Source organism: Staurois parvus, unplaced genomic scaffold (assembly GCF_062004578.1).
Source record: "Staurois parvus isolate SC_StPar_1 unplaced genomic scaffold, SC_StPar_1.0 ptg000401l, whole genome shotgun sequence".
Taxonomy (NCBI): domain Eukaryota; kingdom Metazoa; phylum Chordata; class Amphibia; order Anura; family Ranidae; genus Staurois; species Staurois parvus.
In genome coordinates this window covers 4,551,266-4,570,960 of record NW_028318197.1, presented here as the reverse complement: position 1 = coordinate 4,570,960, position 19,695 = coordinate 4,551,266, and the positions used below count along the sequence as shown (strand labels likewise).

At 41.7% G+C, this 19,695-nt stretch overlaps 1 protein-coding gene across 4 annotated transcripts in view; it reads left to right on the top strand.

Moving 5' to 3' along the window:
- Nucleotides 1–19,695, top strand: part of RALGAPA2 (Ral GTPase activating protein catalytic subunit alpha 2) — a 489,478-nt gene that overhangs the window by 95,872 nt on the left and 373,911 nt on the right. For all 4 annotated transcript variants that reach the window (XR_016314086.1, XM_089686528.1, XM_089686527.1 and 1 more), the window contains exons 6-8: nucleotides 5,309–5,486; nucleotides 8,293–8,408; nucleotides 19,095–19,233. Coding sequence is in view for 3 of the 4 variants with exons in the window: in XM_089686528.1 (XP_089542654.1) it covers nucleotides 5,309–5,486; nucleotides 8,293–8,408; nucleotides 19,095–19,233 (433 nt within the window). In the remaining variant the exon portion in view is untranslated. The remainder of the gene's footprint in view (nucleotides 1–5,308; nucleotides 5,487–8,292; nucleotides 8,409–19,094; nucleotides 19,234–19,695) is intronic.

The following is a 19,695-nucleotide window of genomic DNA, read 5'->3' as shown; positions in this document are numbered from 1 at the left end:
GGTGCTTTTTGGCAAACTTCAGCCTGGCTGCCATTTGCTTTTTTACTGAGCAGTGGCTTCCATCTGGCCTCTCTGCCATACAGGCCTGATTGGTGGAGTGCTGCAGAGATGGTTGTTCTTCTGGAAGGTTCTCCTCCACAGAGAAATGCTGGAGCTCTTTCAGAGTGACCATCATCAGGTGCTTGGTTACTTCCCTGGCTAAGGCCCTTCGCTCTCGATCTCTGATTTTGGCCGGTCAGCCCACTCTAGGAAGATTCCTGGTGGTTCCAAATTTCTTTAATTTACAGAAGATGGAGGCCACTGTGCTTATTGGGACCTTCAATGCTGCAGAAATGTTTCTGTACCTTTTTCCCAGATCTGTACCTTGATAAAGTCCTGTTTCGGAGGTCTACGGACATTTCCTTGGACTTCATGGCTTGGTTTGTGCTCTGACATGCACTGTTGACTGTGGGACCTTATATAGACAGGTTTATGCCTTTCCTAATCATGTCCAGTCAACTGAATTTCACACAGGTGGACTCTAATCAAGTTGTGGAAATATCTCAAGGATGATCAGTGGGAACAGGATGCACCAGAGCTCAATTTTGAGTGTCATGGCAAAGGCTGGGAATACTTGTGTACATGTGTTTTTTTTATTTTTAATAAATTGCAAAGATTTCAAAACGAACATCTTTCATGTTGTCACTATGGGGTATTGTTTGTAGAATGTTGAGGAAAAAAATGAATTTAATCCATTTTGGATTAAGACTGTAACATAACAAAATGTGGCAAAAGTTAAGCGCTGTGAATACTTTCTGGATGCACTGTAGCAGTAAAAATCCAGCAGGAGTTCTAATCCTTCCTATCCAAAACCAGAAAAAAATGTTTGACTTGACACGCACTTAAATATCTATTTTTTTTTTTTTTCCCCGCACAAACATTTGTAAAAAATGTTTCCAAATATAGCTGCTCTAGGAAGAACTGTTCCCTGCAAAAGAGCAGTGTGGAGAAATGCTCGACAGTGACTGTAATTTGAAGGACAAATCTTATGTAGAAATAATAGTTTGAAGAACTCCTGCTGCCTTAAAACAAGAGACAGTCATTTTATAAGTTGAGATGTTCTTGAAAATATGCCTTTCAGCTGGGATGTCACCCAGTGTACTTTAGTACTCCTTTTAAAAACCTCTAGTTTCAAGCCAATTAACATATTTCACAGCATGATACCAAGAACAGATCTACCATTCATGACTTTATTGGAGTTAACAATTTTAATTCCATATTTTATTTTATTGTCTGGTAGATACGTAATGGTCAGGATGCTGAGATCCATTAAAAGAGAAGTAGGAGAAAAGTTTTTTTTGGCCGTAGTTCTCTTGTGGGGTCACAGGAATGCATTTAATTTTGCATTCCTGTGACCCAGAATCATCTGACAGCAAGCTATTGCTCCCTATCAGCTGACGAGGCAGAGCCACTCTGGGTTCTGGAAGGGTCCTGTCAATATTGTTGGGATCCTCCCAGCTGCCCGATTGATAGCTGGCTCCACCTCTCATCGTGTGACTGACAGTCTCTGCTCTCCACTCTGAGAAGACTGACATCACTCAGTTCTCGGTCTTACAGCCGACGTGGGACAGCTGCAGCATCACACCGATTATTGCAGCATTCAGGTGAATATGTATGCTTGCTTTTTCTCTAAGCCCATGCTCCTCCTTTTAAGTTCCCAGGTCAGCATGTCATCTGCATCGATTCAAAGGGGTTCCATGCCTATTGTTTTTTTTTTTTTTTCATTCAATACATTTTTATTATTTTAACCGGTGTACTTTAAGAACTAATGATGAGTAAAATTCAAAGTAAACTTTATACTTGCAAGTATTACAAGTAAAAGTAACAATACCACTGAGAGGCCCCATTTCACCATAAAGACAAAGAAGCAGAAAGCCCCAGTGAGTATTTGGCAGGGCAGCTCTGATCCAAATGAGTGTGGTGAGAATGGCAGCGGGGCCTGACTATAATACATAAAATACAAGAAACTGTGTCGAAGGGGTACGGGAGTAAGCATGGGAGAGGGAAAAGCATAAGTGGAAATTGTTAGGGGAAAGGAATATGAGTGGATATGTTTTATAGTATAATCTCCAGTTGGTGAGTGGAGAGTGGAGTTGTATATATTGAATGGAACTCCACCTCTGGCACACTTAAGACCCATAAGGTTAGGACAGGGTCAAAGCCTTAAGCAGTCTCTGTTTAAAACTGGTGGGAGCTAGTGATCTATCCATGGGTTTCACATTTCTCAGAATTTATTCCAGAGAGTTGTTCTTTTGTGTGTGTGACATCATGTTTGTGAATTGCGTGAACAAAAGTGTTGACATTTTACCTGTTGGATTTTTTTATGTATTCTTTTATAATATGGTGAATTCAAATATAGGAGTGGTAATAAAAACTAGGGTAGCAGTAAAGTGAAATTCCAAAGTAGAAGAACAACACATCGAGCACAACTGGGGAGGGAAATATCAAGGGTTGAGTTCTCTGGCAACTAAAGCAAACAGTTTAAGTTTCAGGCTAGATGTAACTGTTGTGTGATGGTCTTCCTCCCAAGTTCAGTAGGATAGAACAATCAAAGGAATGTTATGTACAGCAGACATTGGCTCAACAATCTTGGGGGCAAAAGTCTGCCATCCAGATTATAATTTTTGGCAGTATTCTTATTATTATACAGGATTTATATAGTGCCAACAGCGTGCACAGCGCTTTACAATGTAAGAACAGAAAGTACAATTACAATACAATTGAATACAGTAGGAAACAGAGGGCCCTGCTCGGTAAAGCTTACAATCTAAGATGGAGGGTCAAGAGATACAAAAGGTAATAACTGTGGGGATGAGCTGATGGAGAACATAAAAGTACAGTTGTTAGGTGGAGGCGGGAAAGGCTTCCCTGAAGAGAAGAGTTTGCAGGGATCGTCTAAAGGTGAACAGAGTAGGAGATAGACAGATTTGGTAGGGAGGTCACAAGGGAGCTAGAGAGCAGGAGATCTAGGGAGGAATGAAGAAAATTATTAGTTTGGTATTTTGAGACTATGTTAGTTTTGTAGCTGGAGGGCAGTGTTGTGGATGGCTTTGTAAGTTGTTGTTAGTATTTAGAATTTAATTTGGGTCAGTAAAAGCCAGTGGAGGCATCTGCAGAGAGGGGTAGATGACACTGAGCGGCTGGTAAGGTGGATGTGTCTGGCAGCAGCATTCATGATAAACTGCAAGGGGGATAGCCTATGTAAAGGTAGGCCAATGAGGAGTGAGTTGCAGTGGTCAAGGTGAGAGATTACCAGGGAGCGGTCTAGGAGTTTTGTGGTGTTATTGGTTAGGAAGGGGTGCATTTTGGAGATGTTGCAAAGTTTGAGGCGGCAGGCTTTGGACATTGACTGGGTGAGGGGCTGAAAGGAGAGCTCAGAGTCCAGCATTACTCCTAGCAGCTTGGCATGCGAGGATGTGTTGATAGTTGAGTCGTCTCTCTCGACAGAGAAGTTAGGAGAAGGAACACGTGAGGGAGGAAATATTATGAGATTGATTTTGGGTAGATTGAATTTGAGGACATGGTGTGACATCCAGTCTGATATGTCTGTTAGTAAATTGGTAGTGTGTGCAGAGACTAATGGAGTGAGCTGAGGAGTAGAGCGATAGATTTGGGTGCCATCAGCGTAGAAATGGTATTGGAAGCCATGAGAGACTATTAACTGACCCTGGAAGGAGGTGTAGATTGAGAAAAGGAGAGGTCCAAGAACAGAACCTTGGGGGACCCCGACAGAGAAAGTAAGAGAAGAGGAAGTAGAGTTGTAAGTGACACTGAAGGTGCGCTCCAGACACAAAGACCAAAGGAGCTGAGTTTCCATGATATTTCCATGAGATAAACAATGTTGTCTCTGTATCTCTGGGAAAAAAACATCCAGACACTTTTTTTAATGTTTATGGTAGGTAGTCATTTGGACTGTGGACACAAAACCAGCACATATGAGTTACACTCCTAAGAATTAACTGACTTCATGTAGACAATGTCCTGAAATTAATGTAAAGAAAACTCAAGTGCAATAAAGTAATCACTATGCTGGCTTAGTTGTATAGGTATTAAAATGTTGTAATTTGCATCATGTTGTACATTTTGCATATTATGTACTTTTATTCCAGGGAAAACTTATGGTGATTAAAGAGACCTTATAAGGTCTCTAAAAAAAAAAAAAAACAATCCCAAAAACACCTATATATAATGCATATTCCTGTAAGAGAAGAGCTGTTATACTCACCTCTTTGGTGACTCCTATCTTCTGCAAAGGGGCACTGCTTCATTTCAGAATCTTAACAAGGTAACGACAGTGTTACACCTGTACTGAAACTGCTGAAGTTAAATCTTAGGACCAGGATACACACAAAGCATTGGCTTCTCTCCAAATTGAGGTTTAGACCCTTCCTTTTGTGGTTCAAAACACCAACCACTTAATTGAAATTTATGATTACAAAAGCCTTAACTGCTGACTGAAGGTCTGCAGTTTGACAGTAAAAAGGGTGGGGTGGTGCTTATTCTCAAGATAAAGACAGGCCATAGACCGAGTGAATTTCTTTCCAACCACAGGAAGCTGTCACTGTGGAGAGAACAAAGTTATTATTGTTAGCGACTTTCACAGCCGCTAGCAATAATTGCATGTAACATCCGGCAGGCTGCCTGCCCATACATGGTTTGAATCTCGTCTGGTTCCTGCTGAACTGGCTGAGATTCAAACCGTCTATGCTGGCTTAAGAATTATAAGGATTCAATGTACAATTGAATCTAGGACCCATGGTGCTCCACAGGAACACTGAGATTGAAGGCTGACATTGGTATTTTCAGTTACTACAAGGCCAAGTCAGGTCAAGTTCCCTTTCTGTCCCAATTTAATGAGGCATTCCACATTTTGCAAGCTCAAAGCGGAGGTTGTTTGTTTGTATGTATAGGGTTAGGTGGTAATATGTCCCCCTTATAGATTTTCTCAGTGCTGGGAGAAAGCTGATCATAAGAGGTGGGTTTATAACAGCCATGTGATGGCACTGCCATCTAGGGATTAATTGGTCCAGTGTTGGATGAGCACAAAAAATGGCTTACTAAATTGTGTGAAAATGTTATCGGTATCTGCGGTCATAAAGCATATTTAGATTAGATTATAACCACCAGCATTTACTACCAGCCACTATACATGACAAACTCCTTCCACATGCATGTTTCATCTTCTTGCTGTGCTCTTGCATGTGCAATAACTTGCACTGTATTTTCGGCACTCTCATCTGTTTAAATGAAAATGTCTTTCATCCTTTAGATACGATGTGAAGGAATGCGGCTGTTTGTTCTCTGGCTTCAAGCACTGCAGACAAATTTCGGAGAGGAGCAGGCGCTAATATTTGCATGTCTTGTTCCTGGCTTTCCTGCCGTCATGTCATCTCGAGGTCCTTGCACACTGGATACCCTCATAAATACTACTTATAATTTACCCGATGGTTAGTGACAGTGCTTTTAACTAGAATGCTGATTTGGTACAGTTCACCATAGCAGTACATTAATCAGCCTCCTTGTGCTGCTGCTTAAAAAAGGTGCCAATTAAATTATCGTTGTATTCCGCATTTTTCCAGCCTTAAATACCTGTGGTTGTTCCACTAAAGGAATTCAGACCAGGATGTATCTTCTGTTGGCATGTAATCCATGGATGAACTGCTGTTTATATAGTTTCAAGTGCAAATATAATGAAATGCACATGCAATTACTACTGGATAAATCAGGAGGACACCATTAATTATATTTGTGTGCTAAGTTGCATAATGCTACATTCAAGTTGCTGCTAGCTATTGGCATAGCCACAGGCCAAGGATTGACAACATGCACATTTTTGACATGCTGTTTAATCTGTTAACGTTATTTATACTGGTGGTTTAGGAAGATCATAGAGACTTTTCAGTAGTTGTACCAGAGCCGCCAAGCTCTCTATATGAAAAGGCTGACATAAAGTAATCACTAATTAAGCATGTATGTGTTAATTAAAAAAATAAGTTTGCGAAGGTGAAACACCTAAAATTGTCTTATCTCTTGCAATCCCCACTACAGCAGAGCTCAGGCTTGGAGAAGCAGCACAAGAAGCCATCTCCTCTATAGTGGGAGATGTAGCACAAAGAGTCAGTCAGTGGTGCTTCAGTACTCATGTGCTAAATGGAAATATGCTGATTGTAAGAGAGAACAGAGAGATGAGTTTATCAATCTGCTGCTTCTCCCTCACTGTCCAATCACAGGCTGAGGGGCAGGAAGGTGACATAGATCTGTTGCTTAAATGCAGTAGAGAATAGGTGTGTGTGTGATAGATATGTATAACTGAATTATCATTTCTGACCTACAGTTGCAAGAAAAAGTATGTGAACCCCTTGGGATTACGTGGAGTTTTGCATGAATTGGGCATAAAATGTGCTCTGAACGTCATCTAAGTCACAACAATAGAAGAACACAGTCTGCTGAACATAATACTACACAAACATTAGATGTTGCCATGGTTTATTTGCACATAACATGTAAACATTCACAGTGCAGGGAGGAAAAGTATGTGAACCTTTGGACTTAATAACTGGTTGACCCTCCTTTGGCAGCAATAACCTCAACCAAATGTTTCCTGTAGTTGCAGATCAGACCTGCACAACGATCTGGAGTAATTTTGGAGCACTCCTCTTCACAAAACTGTTTCAGTGTAGCAATATTCTTGGGATGTCTGGTGTGAGTCGCTCTCTTAAGGTCATGCCACAGCATTTCAATCGGGTTGAGGTCAGGACTCTGACTGGGCCACTCCAGAAGGCGTATTCTGTGCTGTTGCAGCCATTGTTTTGTTGAATGACTTGTATGCTTTGGGTCATTGTCCTGTTGCATCACCCATCCTCTGCGGAGCTTCAGTTGGTGGACAGATGGTCGTACGTTTTCCTGCAAAATGTCTTGATAAACTCTGGAATTCATTTTCCCATCAATGACAACAATCCGTCCAGGCCCTGAGGCAGCAAAGTAGCCTCAAACCATGATGCTCCCTCCGCCATGTTTCACAGTGGGGATGAGGTTTTGATGTTGGTGTGCTGTGCCTTTTTTTCTCCACACATAGTGTTGTGTGTTCTTCCCAAACAACTCAATCTTGGTTTCATCTGTCCACAGTATATTTTGCCAGTAGTGCTGTGGAACATCCAGGTGCTCTTTTGCAAACTTCAAATATGCTGCAATATTCTTTTTGGACAGCAATGGCTTCCTCCGTGGTGTCCTCCCATGTACTCCATTCTTGTTTAATGTTCTCCTTATTGTAGATGTGTCAACAAAAATGTTAGCATGTGCCAGAGATTTCTGTAGGTCTTTAGCTGACACTCTGGGATTCTTCTTTACCTCATGCAGCATTCTGCACTGTGCTCTTGCAGTCATTTTTACAGGACGACCTCATCTAGGGAGAGTAGCAACAGTGCTAAACTTTCCCCATTTGTAGACAGCCTGTCTTACCGTGGACACATGAACATCAAGGCTTTTGGAGATACTTTTGTAACCCTTTCCAGCTTCATGCAAGTCAACAATTCTTGATCGTAGGTCTTCTGAGAGCTCTTTTCTGCGAGGCATGGTTCACATCAGACCGTGCTTCTTGAAACCAGTAAACCCAAAACAGGTGTGTGTTTTTTAAGGGCAGGACAGCTGTCAGCAACACATCCAATATCATCACACTGATTGGAGTCAAGGTTGGCTCACTCCTGGCTCCAATTAGCTCTGGGAGAAGTCATTAAGCTAGGGCCTCACATACTTTTTCCTCCCTGCACTGTGAATGTTTACATGTTATGTGCAATTAAACCATGGCAACATCTAATGTTTGTGTAGTATTATGTTCAGCAGACTGTGTTCTTCTATTGTTGTGACTTAGATGACGTTCAGAGCACATTTTATGCCCAATTCATGCAAAACTCCACGTAATCCCAAGGGGTTCACATACTTTTTCTTGCAACTGTACAATGCCGATGAAGGAAAGTCCCTTTGTTTGTAAGATAAGTGCTTTATTCTGTTTCTGAATCAGAAATAAAATGCTGGTAGCGAGATTAGTTACAAAGGGTTTTTTCCATGTGCGTATAACTGTCATCCAATGGGATGAACAGAAAGAGTGGTATTTTCCCACAGAAAACATTGTTGCGCTGTTGTTTTAGGTACAAATGGTGCTTAACACCGTTCTTTTTTTAACACTGCTTGCCACTACTGACACAAATTTTGCTTATAAGCCTTATATTACTACTGGTTTCTTCATTTGTATTTTAGGTAAAGTTTACCCTGAAGAGATAACCCCTCTTTTGCCAGCTGTGTCTGGTGAGAAAACTCCTGAAGATCCAAGCTGCTATTTCTTACAGATGTTGCTGAAATACATGGTAATACAGGTAAGAGCATTTCAATAGCAGTCCTCCAATCTGCTCTTCAAATGGACCTGTCTTCTAAAATCCAGACATTATTACATTATACAACTAGCTGCCTACATTCAGAGAACAGCCTTAACACTAGAGCCGAACTCCAGGCTGGTATGAAGACACTGCCTAATTCATGTATGTCTTAATTAAAATAAAATAGTGGTAAATGTGTAAAATAAGTATTTGAACCTGTTCAAATATCAGGCTCCTACAATCCCCTGTACACCAAAAACAAACATTCCAAAAACAAATATTTTCTTATGAAATTCTACTGGTGTATGCTGCAAATACTGAGTTTCTGAAAGTTGATATTTTTATATGCAACCACAAAAAAAAGAACAAAATGCCCCTACACTCGCAGAGATTTAGTAGAAAATACACAACACTGTAATGTTACTTACCGTATTTTTCACTCCATAAGACGCACTTTTTTCCCCCCAAAAAAGGGGGGAAAATGTCAGTGCGTCTTATGGAGCAAATATAGAGCGGCTGGTCCGGTATTTTCACCGCCGCCGTGTCAGAATACCGGGCCGGCCACTCAGCTCTGCAGTGGGACCTTACCTGTTCCTCTATCCAGCGGCGCGCTGTCTTCCCGGCTTCTGTAGTGTGCGTGACAGCCGGGTCCCAAGTGCGCATGCACAAGAAGCGGTGCTCTTTGTGAATGGTAAGGCGGTACCTGGGACACATGACAGATCCCAGAAGCCGCCGGACCAATCACAAAGCGCAGCGCTTCTCGCGCATGCGCACTGGGCATCGGGCTGTCCGCCGAGCTCCCACACTACAGAAGCCGGGAAGACAATGCGCGGCTGGATAGAGGAACAGGTAAGATCAAAGAAAAACTCTGCAGAAGTAAGAGCGGGTACCTGTCAAATTCAGGTACCCGCTCCCCACCTCCCCAAAGGTCAGCAGTCATCTCCTGTACTGTCCGCAGTCACTGGTCATCCCTGTACTGTCCGCAGTCACTGGTCATCCCTGTACTGTCCGCAGTCACTGGTCATCCCTGTACTGTCCGCAGTCACTGGTCATCCCTGTACTGTCCGCAGTCACTGGTCATCCCTGTACTGTCCGCAGTCACTGGTCATCCCTGTACTGTCCGCAGTCACTGGTCATCCCTGTGCTGTCCGCAGTCACTGGTCATCTCCTGTACTGTCCACAGTCTCTGGTCATCCCTGTACTGTCCGCAGTCTCTGGTCATCCCTGTACTGTCCGCAATCACTGGTCATCCCTGTACTGTCCGCAGTCTCTGGTCATCCCTGTACTGTCCGCAGTCTCTGGTCATCCCTGTACTGTCCGCAGTCTCTGGTCATCCCTGTACTGTCCGCAGTCTCTGGTCATCCCTGTACTGTCCGCAGTCACTGGTCATCCCTGTACTGTCCGCAGTCTCTGGTCATCCCTGTACTGTCCGCAGTCTCTGGTCATCCCTGTACTGTCCGCAATCACTGGTCATCCCTGTACTGTCCGCAATCACTGGTCATCCCTGTACTGTCCGCAGTCACTGGTCATCCCTGTACTGTCCGCAGTCACTGGTCATCTCCTCTACTATGTCTGCAGTCCATTAGTTCAGAATTTTTTTTTTCCTGTTTTCTTCCTCTAAAACCTAGGTGCGTCTTATGGTCAGGTGCGTCTTATGGAGCGAAAAATACGGTATATTCTGAATATCTGAAAACACCAATGTTTATATTGTACATAAAAATAAAAACACAGTTTGTATTTTCCCTCTTAATAGACAGATTTCTTTTCTTTATAGAAGAAGATACCCAGCTTTATTTAGGCCTGTGTTATGAGATCAGTAAAACTCAACACTAGCTAACAGTGTGCAAACAAGACCCAGCATCATCTCCAATGGGATTCAGTTCTACACATATGTATATAATCTGGCTGAGAATCAGTCCTTACTGTTCAGCATCATTTTATTGTTGCACTTTTTATATGGTTCATAAACTTTCATGCACATGACTTTAACACTGGAAGATACAGTATCTCACAAAAGTTAGTACACCCCTCACATTTTTGTAAATATTTTATTAGATTTCTTCTATATCTTTTCATGTGACAACACTGAAGAAATGACACTTTGCTACAATGTAAAGTAGTGAGTGTACAGCTTGTATAAAAGTGTAAATTTGCTGTTCTTTCAAAATAACTCAACACACAGCCATTAATGTATAAACCACTGGCAACAAAAGTGAAAATGTCCAAATTGGGCCCAAAGTGTCAATATTTTGTGTGGCACCATTATTTTCCAGCACTGCCTTAACCCTCTTGGACATGGAGTTCCCCAGAGCTTCACAGATTACCACTGGAGTCCTCTTCCACTCCTCCATGACGACATCATGGAGCTGGTGAATGTTGGAGACCTTGCGCTTCTCCACCTTCCGTTTGAGGATGCCCCATGGATGCTCAATAGGGTTTAGGTCTGGAGACATGCTTGGCCAGTCCATCAGCTTTACCCTCAGCTTCTTTAGCAAGGCAATGGTCATCTTGGAGGTGTGTTTGGGGTCGTTATAATTTTGGAATACTGCCCTGCTGCCCAGTCTCCGAAGGGAGGAGATCATGCTCTGCTTTAGTATGTCACAGTACATGTTGGCATTCATGGTTCCCTCAATGAACTGTAGCTCCCCAGTTCCGGCAGCACTCATGCGGCCCCAGACTATGTTACTCCGACCCCCATGCTTGACTGTAGACACACTTGTCTTTGTACTCCTCACCTGGTTGCCGCCACACATGCTTGACACCATCTGAACCAAATAAGTTTATCTTGGTCTCATCAGACCACATGACATGGTTCTAGTAATCCATGTCCTTAGTCTGCTTGTCTTCAGCAAACTGTTTGCGGGCTTTCTTGTGCATCATCTTTAGAAGAGGCTTCCTTCTGAGATGACAGCCAATTTAATGCAGTGTGCATCATATGGTCTGAGCACTGACAGGCTGACCCCCACCTCTTCAACCTCTGCAGCAATGCTGGCAGCACTCATACATCTTATTTCCCCAAGCAACCTCTGGATATGACGCTGAGCACGGGCACGCAACTTCTTTGGTCAACCATGGCGAGGCCTGTTTTGAGTGGAACCTGACCTGTTAAACAGCTGTATGATCTTGGCCACTGTGCTGCAGCTCAATTTCAGGTTCTTGGCAATCTTATAGCCTAGGCCATCTTTATGTAGAGCAACAATTCTTTTTTTCAGATCCTCATAGAGTTCTTTGCCATGAGGTGCCATGTTGAACTTCCAGTGACCAGTATGAGAGAGTGAGAGCGATAACACCAATTTTAACACACCTGCTCCCCATTTACACCTAAGACCTTGTAACACGAGTCACATGACACCAGGGAGGGAAAATGGCTAATTGGGCCCATTTTGGACATTTTTGCTTAGGGGTGTACTCATTTTTGTTGCCAGCGGTTTAGACATTAATGGCTGTGTGTTGGGTTATTTTGAGGGGACAGCAAATATAAACACTGTTATAAGCTGTACACTCACTACTTTACATTGTAGCAAAGTGTCATTTCTTCAGTGTTGTCACATGAAAAGATATAATAAAATATTTTCAAAAATGTGAGGGGTGTACTCACTTCTGTGAGATACTGTATTAACAAAGGTTTCGAAAAGGGTCATCCTGTGACTGGCAAATCTTTGCTGTTGAAAATTGTTCTCAGAATTGCCCACAGCATATACAACATAGAATGCAAACTTTCATCACAGTGCTGCACAGCAGCTTATCAGTATAACAAACCCTTCATGCTGGAACAGTATTACACACTTAGGTGTTTTTAAACAGCTATCCAGCAACTCCTTGCTGTTTAGCATTCACTCTTAATGCTTTGGCATTTGATTATATTTACAAAAATGAAGAAAACAAAAGGAAAACAAAAGTCAGGATGATAGCTCAGTCATCTGACCTATATGTATAGCTGGTAAAATAAGTATAGAACACATCACCATTTTTTTCAGTAAATATATTTCTAAAGGTGCTATTGACATGAAAGTTTCTGCACTTGCCGGTAACAACCCATGTAATCCATACATACAAAGAAACCAAAGCAAAAAAGTAAAAAAATGTATTTATGTGTAAAAAAATGGAATGACAGGAAAAAGTATTAAACACATCTAGAAAGGGAGGTGCAAAAAGGCATGGAAAGCCAAAACACCAACTAAAATCTGTCAGTAATTAGAAAGCAACCTTTCCCCTTGTCAGTGTAAATTACTATCAGCTGGTTCAGTCTCAACTGATGGCCTGTAAAAAGGTGTCTCATTACCAAGGTGTCACACAAGAAATATCTTATGATGGGTAAAAGCAAAGAGCTTTCTCAAGACCTTCACAACATTATCATTGCAAAACATTAGTTACATTAGTTGCTTTAGTTACAGAAGGATTTCTAAACTTATAAATGATCCATTGAGTACTGCTGGGGCCATAATCCAGAAGTGAAAACATAATTTCACTATAAACCGGCCATAGCCAGGTGCTCCTCGCAAGATTTTTGACAAAGGAGTGAAAAGAATTATCAGAAGAGTTGTCCAAGAGCCAAGGACCACTTGAGGAGAGCTTCAGAAAGACCTGGAATTAGCAGGTATAATTGTTAAAAAGAAAACAATAACTTTTGCATTTAACTACCATGGCCTGTATGCACATTCACCACACAAGACTCTATTGCTGAAGAAAAAGCATGTTGAAACTTGTTTAAAGTTTGCTGCACAACATTTAGACAATCCTGTGAAATACTGGGAGAATACAGTCTGGTCAGATCAGACCAAAATTGAACTTTTTGGATGCCATAATACACATCATGCTTGGAGGTCAAATGGCGCTGCATAACACCCAAAAACACCAACAGTGAAGTTTGGAGGTGGGAACATCATGGTGTGGGACTGTTTTTCAGCATACAGTACTAGCCAACTTCATTGCATTGAAGGAAGGATGAATAGGAAAATGTACCAAGACATTTTTGATTAAAAAAAAAGTTGCTGCCATCTACCAGGATGATGAAGATGAAACGAGGGTGGACATTTCATCAAGACAATGATCCCAAACAGAAAGCCAAGGAAACTCTTGATTTGATTTCAAAGAAAGAAAATACAACTGCTAGAATGGCCCAGCCAATCACCTGACTTGAACCCAATGGAAAATCTATGAAAAGAACTAAAGATCAGAGTTCATAGAAGAGACCCATGGAACCTTCAAGATTTGAAGACTGTGTGGAAGAATGGGCCAAAATCACACCTGAGTAATGCATGCGACTAGTTTCTCCATACATGAGCTGTCATTACCAACAAAGGATGTAGTTGACAGGCTAAACACTTCTTTTCTGTCAGTTAGAAAGGTTTGTTGTGTGCAGTGTAGTAGGGTACTTGTCAATATACAGTATTGTTAAGACTGCTGTGCAGGGGAATATAGAAGTCACATATAATGCATATCTATGGCACTGTCTTAATCAGTGCGATTTGAAGTAGCAAAAATAGTTCTTGCACTTTTTTCAGATTTTCATTGCGACTTGCATTGACCTAAATGAAGTTGTAAGCCACAGTGAAATCAGAGGTATAAATTGCACTAACCTGCAGTTTTGAAATTGCACTACTTCAAGTGAAGTAGCGCAATTTCAAAGTTGCATTCAAAGTGAACCAGGGCTAATATTAAGAGAGGTTGTAATACTTTTGTCTGTTGTAGGTAAAAAGTTTTCTTACTTGAAAATCTTTCTTGGATTTCACCTTTTAATCCCTGAATAATCTCAACCAGCAGATCAACAGTATGGCCTGATCAATGGGGCTTTCCTGAAAAAGGCTTTACATGTACTGCCTGGCTGGAAACTGCTTTGCTACCATTTGTTCTTCTTTGGGGTCAGGCTGTTATTAACAGTCTAATGCCTGCAGACATTGCTGGAAGTCAGAGTGGCTTTTAATGATCAGTCCCCCTGATTGCCCAGTGAAATCATTGTATCAAAGAAGTGCAACAAATACATGTCTTTTTTTTTTTTTTTTAATAGGAAATTTCAGAGGGAGACAAACAAATGAATGTACATCATTGTTTCATAGCGTGGAATATAAAAATGATTAGTGTGTAATTGTAAACTTTAAGTCCAACTCCAAGATGGGGGAAAAAAATCTTGTAGTGGGCCCCCTGCACTACAAGGGTTAAATGCTTATTATCTTTAGGGGGTAGAGAAAGAGGCTGTATTACTTATTTTATCTAACTTCAGTGCTTTCCTTTACTCTGACACTTTGGGCTGTGGGTGGCCCCATCATATACACTGTGGGCAGTTGTGTATTTTCTTGTTGTGCTGCTCTAGGCAACCCAATAATCAGCCCCCCCACCAAATAAAAAAGAGAGGGGGCGTGAGAGAGAGGGGGTGGGAGAAGAAGAGAGAGGGGGAAGGAGAGAGAGAGAGGGAAGGAGGGGGAGAGTGAAAGGAAGGGAGGGAGAGAGTGGGAGGGAGAGATAAAGGGAGGGAGAGAGAAAGGGAGGGAGGGAGGGAGAGTGGGGGGAGAGAGAAGGGAGAGTGAGAGGGAAGGAGGGGGAGAGAGAGAGTGAGATGGAGTGAGGGAGGGAGAGAGAGAAGGCGGAGAAAGAGAGAGAAGGAGAGCACAGGTTACAAAATGTGAAAGGCATGTCCATCCTTCAACCTACTGACAGAACACGAAGCTGCCACACACATCTTACCTTTAGGAAGTACTGATGCCCCAGACCCCTGTAACATTATAAGGCAGACTATTTATCACTTTCAGGTGCACGCGGAGTAATATCATGTACCGCATTTCACATCAGCTAAGTCACTGCCTCTTCTATATCAGCCCGTTGTGCGGGCCGGGACTTTATTTTAATTATCGGGGAATGTAGTGTAGGACATTAATCTGCCTGCAGCTAGAAGCGAATAAAAAGTCCGCTTGGCTGAGGAAAGTTCTTTTTTATTGCTACCAAGTACCTAGGGTCCCCTCTCTGCTTCCATTCCCCCACTGCTGATTTTGCCAGTGAGTACTGGAGAACCTGGATAGGAGCAGGAAGACTTTGCACCGCACAGCATCTGAAACAGCCTGGGGAGGCGCCGCCCCCTCAAAAAATGCCGCCCTAGGCAAATGCCTACTTTGCCCTGTGGTAAATACGCCCCCGACTGTGGGACTGTTAGTCCTGCATTGTATGTGAGGAGGCAACCGTGCGACTACAGGTCTTAGAGTGGTTGTAAACCTCTGACATGAAATGTGAAAAAAACATATACCTTTATAGTGTGTGCTTGTTTCAATCCAGAGTACTAAATGTAATTTCTGTGCGTTGCCTTTTTCTTCTGCTATAAGCATAAATCACTTCTGTTTAGTTTTCCAGACACCAAGAGAAGAATAGTGACAGGGCAGGGCACAGCCTGTGATTGACAGCCTCTGCTCTCTTCCTGTGTGCTGTGTGAAGGGGGGGGGGTGTCCTTTCCCTCCAATTAGCTCTCAGAGCTCTCCTCACTGATGTAACTTAAGCTTCCCACCCCCTGATGTTCAAAGCCGAGAGATTCTGTGTAAATTCTGAACTTTGACTGGATGTAGGGGACAAACTACTTTAGATAAACAAGTACAACTTTTTGAAAATCTCCTGTGTAAAACCTGAGGCCAGTCATTTCATTGGGTATATGGAAGGGTTTACAACCACTTTAAAGAAGAGGCTTTGGGGGTTGAATAACTTGGTGGAATCATGTTAAAAGGAGTCATGAGTATTCCTTTACCTGTAGACTTAACAAGCATTTAATCCTTGCATTGTGTAGGGGACCCAGGAGTTGGTCTTTAAAGCTTAAACCTGAGCTTTAATGCGCACTGCACATGTGTAATTCAGCTCTAACAGCTAATTGACACAGTAGTTGTCCAGCGGTTCATGTCAAGTTTACATCAGGTTCAGGACAGGATTAGGTCAGGATTTTATCCTGTTTACACATGTGCGGTTTAGTCCCAAGTCACACTGGTGCGAATTGTCATGCAATTTGATCGTTCCAAATCACATGACAATTCGCACCCTGTTGTCCGCAATGGAAGTGGTCATATCAGTGCAATTCCAACTCCATCGGAGTCGCATCAATTTGGACAGTACTACATGCACTACATACACGTACTACATACACGTACTACATGCACTAGGTGCGACTTGCATAGACATCTGTGCATGAAGTTGCACAGATGTCTTCCAGGTTGCACCTAAAGTCAGACTGACACCCAACTTTGAAATAGTGCAAATTCAAGTGAAGTCGCAAGATTTCAAAGTCTGATTTGGTGTTACCAAAGTTTCAGAAACAGTTCCCATAGAAGTCAATAGCCTGTAATCCACACCTGAACCAGATGGGACTGCACAGAAATCGTACATGACACTTTCGAACTGCACTGAATCCACACTGCCAGTGCACCGTACATATGTGAACATGCACCAGGACAGGAAGCAATGTTATTTCACATGTCATGCAGATTGGATGCGGTTCAAACCTCATCCATTCTGCATATATGTGAACCGGCACTTAGTGTACTTGGCTAGTCAGGAGATTATATTGAGAGTGGTATTAGGGCAGCAAAAGTAACTGTAAACTTTTGTAGGAGAATCTAAAAAAATGTTTTTAAATGTATATTATTCTTTTTTTGGAAATGTAAACAAAAATTAAAATGGTATGCTTCAAGTATACTACAAAAAAGAGTCAAATATGCTCCCATAGACAAAATATTACAAAGTTATTAGCAATTTAACCTACACACTGCATAGTGGCAAATTGTATTCTTCTTAAAAGTAGTCATGAAGATAAATAGCTTTTCACTGTACACATTACAGAATGCCTTTTTCTTTGCGGTTTCCATAGACATTCTTGCTGACTGCTAGCTTGACTGTGAGCAGTCCTGAATTTGGCTTTAGTTTGCCCATGTCTGTCATGGACAGAAGAAGTTTGGAAAATAGCAGGGCAGGGAGATCTCTCTTTACAAAAAGCGAAGATCTGATATTCTGCATCGGGCTCCACCTAGAGCTAAAATACACTTTTGTATTAACTTTCTCTTTATATATAAATATGAACGAAAAAGTATTCATACCGCTTCAAATTTTCCCCATTTGGTCATGTTACAACCAAAAACGTAAATGTATTTTATTGGGATTTTATGTGGTAGACCAACATAAAGTGGCATGTAATTGTGAAGTGGAAGGAAAATGATAAATGGTTTTCAAATGTTTTAAAAAAATATCTGAAAAGTGTGGCGTGCATTTGTATTCAGCCCCCTTTACTCTGATACCCCTAACTAAAATCTAGTGGACCCAATTGCCTTCAGAAGTCACCTAATTGGTAAATAGATTCCACCTGTGTGTAATTTAATCTCAGTATAAATACAGCTGTTCCATGAAGCCCTCGGAGGTTTGTTAGAGAACATTAGTGAACAAACAACATCATGAAGGCCAAGGAACACACCAGACAGGTCAGGGATAAAGTTGTGGAGAAGTTTAAAGCAGGGTTAGGTTATAAAAAACTCCAATGCTTTGAACATCTCACGGAGCACTGTTCAATCCATCATCCGAAAAAATAAAGAGTATGGCACAACTGCAAACCTATCAAGACATGGCCGTCCACCTAAACTGATAGGCCAGGCAAGGAGAGCATTAATCAGAGAAGAAGGCAAGAGTCCCATGGTAACTCTGCCGGAGCTGCAGAGATCCACAGCTCAGGTGGGAGAATCTGTCCACCGGACAACTAATAATTTTGCACTCCACAAATCTGGCCTTCATGGAAGAGTGGAAAGAAGAAAGCCATTGTTGAAAGAAAGCTATAAGAAATCTCGTTTGCAAGACACCTTGTGGAGGACACAGCAAACATGTGGAAGAAGGTGCTCTGGTCAGATGTGACCAAAATTGAACTTTTTGGCGGGAAAACAAACACTGCACATCACCTGGAACACACCATCCCCACTGTGAAACATGGTGGTGGCAGCATCATGTTGTGGGGATGCTTTTCTTCAGCAGGAACAGGGAAGCTGGTCAAAGTTGATGGTAAGATGGATGGAGCCAAAAACAGATCAATCTTAGAAGAAACCCTGTTAGAGTCTGCAAAAGACTTGACACTGGAGCAGAGGTTCACTTTCCAGAAGGACAATGACCCTTAACATACAGCCAGAGCTACAATGGAATGGTTTAGATCAAAGCATATTCATGTGTTGGGATGGCCCAGTCAAAGTCCAGACCTAAATCCAATTGAGAATCTGTGACAAGGCTTGAAAATTGCTGTTCACTGATGCTCTCCATCCAATCTGACAGAACTTGAGCTATTTTGCGAAGAAGAATGGGCAAAAATTACACTCTAGATGTGCAAAGCTTATAGAAACATACCCAAAAAGACTTGCAGCTGTAATTGCAGCAAAAGGTGGTTCTACCAAGTATTGACTCAGGGGGGCTGAATACAAATGCACGCCACACTTTTCACATTTATCATTTTCCTTCCACTTCACAATTATGTGCCACTTTGTGTTGGTCCAACAATTAAATCAAAAACTCTATAACTCCCCAAAGAAAAGTGTTGTTGGTCTATCACATAAAATCCCAATAAAATACATTTACGTGTTTGGTTGTAACATGACAAAATGTGGAAAATTTCAAGGGATATGAATACTTTTTCAAGGCACTGTATTTGTATACACGCATTTTAAAAATAAAATAATTTATTTTTATTTGCAGGCTGCAAGTTTATCATGGAGGAATAAAGAAAACCAAGACACAGGCTTTAAGTTTTTGTTTAATCTGTTTAGAAAGTATTATCTTCATCATTTGTTTCCTTCATTTACAAAGTTAACCAACCTTTATAAGCCTGTACTTGGTGAGTATCAGTGCTACATATATCAGCTGGCTCACATACATGTAACAGTTTATTTCTTTTCATGTATATGTTGCAAATGTAGATACTTGCCTAAATTATTTAATCTTGTCTGCTTGTTTTTTGGGACCTTAGTGTAGTGCTAAGAAAGCATGTTAAAAGAACAAACCTGTAAGCCATGTTACAAGTTTAAAACTTCCTGTTAAGAATTGTCTGTAACCTTTATTGCTTAGAACTCCCTATTCTATTGCATTCAGTCTTTTAGGTTATGCCCTGCACAGTTGCCACCCTATCCAATGAGCACTTTAATTGGACAGGGTGCAGATATGTGGATGGGCCTAGCTCAGAAGTTATGCCCCTTGTAACAAACAAAAAAAAAAACAGAGGCATGGAGTGGAGGGTTTTATGGCTAATAAAGGTAGTTGCAAGCAATCTGTGATACCTACTCTTTGGTGGACTTAAGAG